Source organism: Garra rufa, chromosome 5 (assembly GCF_049309525.1).
Source record: "Garra rufa chromosome 5, GarRuf1.0, whole genome shotgun sequence".
Lineage (NCBI taxonomy): Eukaryota > Metazoa > Chordata > Actinopteri > Cypriniformes > Cyprinidae > Garra > Garra rufa.
This window is the reverse complement of record NC_133365.1, coordinates 33,696,656-33,703,077: the sequence shown is the minus strand read 5'-3', so window position 1 is coordinate 33,703,077 and position 6,422 is coordinate 33,696,656. Positions and strand designations below refer to the sequence as shown.

General features: G+C 38.2%; 2 protein-coding genes across 3 annotated transcripts in view; one reads left to right on the top strand and one right to left on the bottom strand.

Moving 5' to 3' along the window:
* Nucleotides 1–11: 11 nt before the first annotated feature.
* On the bottom strand, nucleotides 12–3,531 carry cyb5d2 (cytochrome b5 domain containing 2). 2 transcript variants are annotated; one of them, XM_073839830.1, is made up of 5 exons: nucleotides 3,111–3,531; nucleotides 2,885–3,025; nucleotides 1,145–1,331; nucleotides 838–1,035; nucleotides 12–661 (listed from the first exon to the last, which is right to left on the bottom strand). In XM_073839830.1, the coding sequence occupies exons 1-4, from the start codon at nucleotides 3,406–3,408 to the stop codon at nucleotides 858–860; spliced, it is 804 nt and encodes a 267-aa protein (XP_073695931.1). In that variant the 5' UTR covers nucleotides 3,409–3,531; the 3' UTR covers nucleotides 12–661; nucleotides 838–857. The 2 variants fall into 2 exon arrangements, with proteins under 2 accessions (XP_073695931.1, XP_073695930.1); XM_073839829.1 differs by having other exon boundaries at nucleotides 12–1,035.
* Nucleotides 3,532–4,386: 855 nt separating this feature from the next.
* Nucleotides 4,387–6,422, top strand: part of zzef1 (zinc finger, ZZ-type with EF hand domain 1) — a 59,055-nt gene continuing 57,019 nt past the window's right edge. The window contains exon 1 of the mRNA XM_073839821.1: nucleotides 4,387–5,500. Coding sequence (XP_073695922.1) covers nucleotides 5,036–5,500 — 465 coding nt within the window. The 5' untranslated portion in view covers nucleotides 4,387–5,035. The remainder of the gene's footprint in view (nucleotides 5,501–6,422) is intronic.

Here is a 6,422-nt window from a genome sequence, read left to right as displayed (position 1 = left end):
GAAAAACAAAATCTATACAATTGTCTTTTATTCAACAATATTGATTCTTATGGCATAAGTAATATAGAGCGTTTTCATGCAATACGTCATCAATCGGCCATATTGGCGGCACTGAGCGTAAACAATGCCACTGAACTGAATGAAACTTGCATATTTTGCTGCTGAAAATGGTTAATAATTGTGTTTTGGGCTGTACTAATCGTTCTGGCCAGGAAAAACATTTGGAGTACTATAGACTGACAAAAATTGTAACAAATCAAAAAGACCACAAAAAAAAAAAAAAAAAAACTGAACCAGGATTTCCAGAGCAAGAATCTTGATAACATTCATGTTTGTTCTTATTATTTCTGGTCAGGCAGGTAAAATATTAGGCTAATATCTTAATTAATGCTCCTGTACGTATCTTTACCAAATATTACCTTCAGTTTGTGAAAATATTGCACTTTTTCCTGCTTACTAAGTTTTCTCCATATGATTTAGCAGCTTCCACACATTTTTCCCCATGGTTTACAGCATAAATTAGCATAACATTTTATTCAGTAGTAGATTAAGCGTACAGTCCACGCTGTTGTTTACATCCGGGTATCGCCAATATGGCCGCGTATCCAGGTAACTGAGCAAATCGTGGCGGAAATGCAAACCCTCTATACTTGGCCACAAACTGCAATGAAATTAGAAGTGAAAACAAAATCAGAGGCAATTAAATTAGAAACACAGCTCTATAAATAACAAACAGGAATGTTCCTGCTACAATAAACCCATAAAAAAAAAACTAGGTCGCACTGAACAAATGGGTGGAGAGTCCTTGAAATCCAAATGAAATGCAGTGACTCTTACAGTGTGGTGAAGACTATAGCTCAGTCTTTTGTAACTCGGCAGGACTCTGCATGAGGAGGACAGTCTTTGTATTCTCTGAGGTTTCGGTTCTCAGTGTGAATTGGATCTGACAGTCGGATGCACACGCATCGGGAATGGCTAGACCCAGGGGAGAAAAGCATCCTGGGTACTCCAACCCAGTCCCTATTAATGCCACCACTATAAAAAAATTAAAAAAAAAAAGTTGTGTTACATTTCTCCAGGAAATACGTCATCAAATGTCGTCCAAAGCATTAATAGATTAAAAAAAAAAAGTCAACAAAATTACCTCATTGTAGAGCACCATACCCGTCCTCCACTGGCTTCGCTCCACTCTGAGTTACAGGCTGGGTACAGCTGCATCTCACTCTGAGCCTGGGCCTTTTTCTTCAACCCCTCAGCCAAGAAAGCCTCAACATGTAACAAAGCATCAGTGGGCTGCCCAGTTTCTGTGTAGAATCGGCCTATTAGTTTACCTGTGGCACATAGAGACAGAGGCCTTTAAGGGATAGTTCATCCAAAAATTTAAATTAGCCCATTATTTACTCACCATCCAGGCATTCTAGGTGTATATGACTTCCTTCTTTCAGACGAATCCAATCGGAGTCAAATATAAATTATCCTGGCACTTCCAAGATTTAGAAGAGCATAGACGGGTGTTTTTCTTCATCAGTCCAAAACTAGTCCATTATAGAAAGTGCCTCATTTGGCCTGTAGCGAATCGATGCATATTTGTAAGAAAAATGTCCATATTTAAAATGTAAAAATCACTTTAAACTAGCTTGCGCTCACTGTTGTACATGGAAGCAGCTCTGGTTGGATGACGCAAGACGTTAGCGTTTGCACATGCGCCAGTGTCTCGCACAAACCAACATTTGTTTACAGAGGCAAAGTTTCCTTACTTTAGCGAATGAAAACCAGTCTCCTCTTGGTTTATATCAAAATCCTCCAACATTGTACTTCTAATTCATGACGGTTGTTTTGTTTTGCTCCCTCCACTACGGGTTTGTCACTTCTGAGTGGCACATGTGCAACGCATACGTCATTCCATGTACAATTGCTAGGGTAAGCTAGATAAGTGATTATTTAGGTTTTAAATATGGATATCATTCTTACAAAAATGCATCAATTCACTACAGGAGGCCTATATACACCCCCTAGAGCTGTGTGAGGCACTTTTTATCATGGATGGATGCACTTCATTGGACTTATTTTGGACTGAAGAAGAGAAACACCCATCTATTGAAGCCATTCTAAAGCTTGAGAGTGCCAGGATCATTTTTAATATAACTCCGATTGGATTCATCTGAAAGAAAGAAGTTATATACACCTTGGATGCCTGGAGGGTGAGTAAATAATGGGCTGATTTTAATTTTTGGGAAAACTAACCTTTTAAAAAGAAAGTTCACTCTAAAATGAAAAATCTGCCATCATTTGCTCACAAACTCATGACAATTTTCATTTGTGGATGAAATACCATTGTTATTCATTAGTAAGATTTACATGCATAACAACATGCAAAATACAAAGAAGGTTACAATGAAATTCATAAACTAAAGTGCATTTTAATACAATTATTACACCATACAAGAGTCGTACAAGAACTTTAAGTTCTTTAAATAATTCAGTAATACTTTACAATAAGGTTCATTAGTAACGAACTAAAAATGAACAATACTCCTGCTACAGCATTTATTAATCTTAGTTCATGTTAATTTCAGCAATTACTCATGCATTATTAAAATCACAAGTTTACGCACTATGAACAAGCAACAAACGACTATTTTCATTACCTTACATTAACAAAGATGAACAAATAGTGTAATACATGTATTGTTCATTGTTTGTTCATGCACGTTAATACATTAATGTTAACAAATTACACCTTAATGTAAAGTGTTAGCATTAATTCAAATAAATATCACCGCCTTTCCTGAAAATAAGATGTTTTTTTTTCTTTTTAGATTTTTTTATGAGTGTAATATTCTGCAAGAAATATTAATAAAATAGTTAGAAAATTGGTACCCACCAACTGGAGTGTAGTCCTTCTGATAAAATGACAGCCAGTCATAAAGAGCCACAATCTGTGACTCAGTGAAATCCGAGACATCGCTAGTTAAGCCAGCTTCTGTGAAATCACCTGTAATGAACGCCCTTGATGCGTCTTTCCCTGCACATACACAGATTTCCCTTCAGCAATCTCTATGCGTTAGCATCACTTCAAATCTGGCCTGTAAATTGCATAGTGAACTAACCTGTAAAGAAATGATAACCGCCGCCAGGGCCGTAATGTTTCCGCCCCTTTTCAACATCAAACACCTGTCCTAAGATCGCCAGGTATAGTCCTTTACTGTCCTTTCCTCCGTTGTATAAAGACAGCTCATCTTCGGACAGCATGCGACCCGGTCCAGAAGCTGGCTCATTACTGACCTGCTGCTGCAGCCACGATTCCAGTACATTCACCACATTGCCGTAGATCGGGAATGTGAGCCACTCCGGGACAGTCCATACGGCCAGGACCATTGAAATAAGAGCTACTAAATATTTCAGCATTGTGCATACAATCTATAAAAACGAGGACCAAGTGTCGGCATTTAAAATAAGAAGCAATGGCATTCCGTACCGAGCAACACATCAGTATTATCAATTTATACATTTGTCATCTCGTTTCCGGGTATGGGACTGCGCATGCGCAAATCTGCAAATCTCCCCCCCCCCCCCCAGATTTTATTCAGTCAACAACATTTAACATTATAGATAAGAACCGACAGAAGGAAATTGTTGATTAAAGTGTACACGAAGACAGAATTCAAATAAATGTGATTTGGCTTGTGATGGGCTTTCAATGAACGTCCCCAAAACTATATGGCCTGCTTACTCTCAGAATAAGACTATTAAACTCTATTAGTAGCTAAATTAACGAGATTTTGTCAAAATTATGATACACCTTAAAATAATTTTATTTGTCAGAGGAAATTTCAAGTGTTTGAAATAAAGATTTTTTTTTATTAGTACCTCCAGAACAAGAGGTATTACATTACATTATTAACAACAAAACATGCCAGAAAACAATAGTTTCAGTTTAATTTTAGTTTAATTTGTTTGTTGGTTTTCAGTTTGTTCCAAAAGATTTATGTATAATTTTAAGTAATTTATAAAGAGTAAGAAATGTGTTTTTCAAAACCTATTCTTTTTATGTAATGCTTAATAAAATAAGCAATTGCAGTGTATTGTCATTGTATTATTCTTTATAATCCAAAATGTCATTCTGAGAGAAAAAAAAAATCAAATAAACTAATTTCTATCATACATCCCAGTTTTCTTTTAATATACACTACCAGTTAAATTTTTTGGACAGTAATATTTTAATGCTTTTTTAAAGTCTCTTCTGCTCACCAAGCTTGCATTTATTTGACAAAAATACAGCAAAAGCAGTAATATTGTGAAATATTTTTACTATTTAAAATAACTGTTTTCTATCTGAATATATTTTAAAGTGCAATTTATTCCTGTGATTACAAAGCTGAAATTTTAGCATCATTACTCCAAGTCACATTATCGTCCAGAAATCAATCTAATATTCTGATTTGCTGCTCAAAAAATAAATAAATAACTTTTTCAGGGTTCTTTGATGAATAGAAAGATCTAAAGACTGGCTTTTGTAACAATATACACTATACCATGTAATTTTTTTGCTCAGTTCAATGCTCAGCTTTCCAAAACTGTATACATCCTGCAGTATTTTGTTGGATACTCATTTAACTTTTGTTCGTAAAACTAAATTAATTTAGCATTTTTATATCAAGAATTGGCTTTCCAGGTGTTCCATCACTGAACACCAGCTTCGAATAAGAGCATTATTTATTTATTTATTTCCTGTCCAACATTAAAATATTACATAAAACATATTATTCAAATTCAAAACTGATTTGCAAATACTGGAGGTTATACGCTAGGGGGCGTGTTTACAGCGCAGCAAGCGTCGCTGAGCTCACGGAAGAGACCAACGTTTTTTGCTGACAAACATGACGTCAGCTGGCGGAGCCCGTCAATGCGGTAGTGACAGCGGAGGAACGCACTGACTGGAAAAGCACCCTGGACTAATCAACCCTGACACCAAAACTTAGCTTGAAACCTGGGCTGAAGGCGATCGGAAGAGAGCCCGAGGCCGCAGAACACCATGGGGAACGCGGAGGGCGGCTGTGGTGCTGGGAGCGGCGACGAGGAGGACGTAGAAACGGAGAGTCCCGTGTTCGCTGAGGGCAGCCCGGCCTCTGCGGCCACAGGCAACAGGGCCGGCAACGGAGGTGGTGGTGGCAGCGGCGGCGGAGGTGCTGGAGGTGGAGGAGGAGCAGCGGCATGCTCCGGCCCGGGTAGAAGCGGAAGGGGTACAGCGAACCCGCCGGCCCCGAGCTATGGACTCCCCACTCCTGAAGCTCTGCTGGAGCAGGTGAAGCTGCGAGAGGCAGCGGCCCGTATGAGCGACTCATGGGTCGCCATTTCGGAGTCGGTGCTGGCGCGCAACGAGAGCGCTCTGGTGCGCTGGCTGGAGGAGCGGCTGGGCCGCGGAGAGGAGGCCGTCACACTGGAGCAGTTCTGTGAAATGCTGGAGAGCAGAGACGCGCCCAGAGATGAGTGCGAGGAGGTGATGATACATGTCACTCAAATGAGCAATGACCTGCTGCAGCCTAGTGGTTCATGCCAAGTCTCTGCTGGCAACTGAGAGTTTGTAGGTTCAGGACCAAAGAAGACTGATTCGTAAACTCTATTTACTACAGTGCACTGTAGCAAAATGTCCCTTCACCTAAGTTGCTAATTAGTAAATAGTGTTTAGCTGTGACAAACAAATCAGAGTTGTGTAATTGCATAGTTTGCTCTCTACTCTGTGAGTGCTTATATTGTGTAATCTCTATCTTTGTATCACACATTTGATAAAGCCAGTTTATTGACTGTCCCACCTAGTTCACTTCCAATATTGACAGCATTTTAGCACATCTTAGAACTGTCATGTAAGATTTGCTTTGTGTTTCTTTTTGATTGGTAGCTACATTGTTTGATATCACTCACTAATATCCACCATTGAGTAGTCAGACTCATCTAGTTCAAACTGTTGTGCTTTTCAGTAAAAAGATTGTAAGAAATGCTTTAGCAAATGATATTTGGCAATAGCAACTCTACCTTTTGACACAGATTTCTACAGCTGAGGTTCTAACTATTGATTGGAAATTTGTATAACCAAACTTAATGTTTATATATATATATATATATATATATATATATATTTGACCCTGGACCATAAAACCATTCATAAGTAGCCAAAGTGTATTTGTAGCAATAGCCAAAAATACATTGTATGGGTAATCAGTTGATAAATTATTCCTTTATGCCAAAAATCATGAGGATATTAAGTAAAGATCATGTTCCATTATATATTTAGTAAATTCCTTACCATATATATTAAAACTTAATCTTTGATTAGTAATAGGCATTGCTAAGAACTTAATTTGGACAACTTTCAAGGCAATTTTCTCTAGGGTCACATCTTCACATATACAAATTGGCAGTAA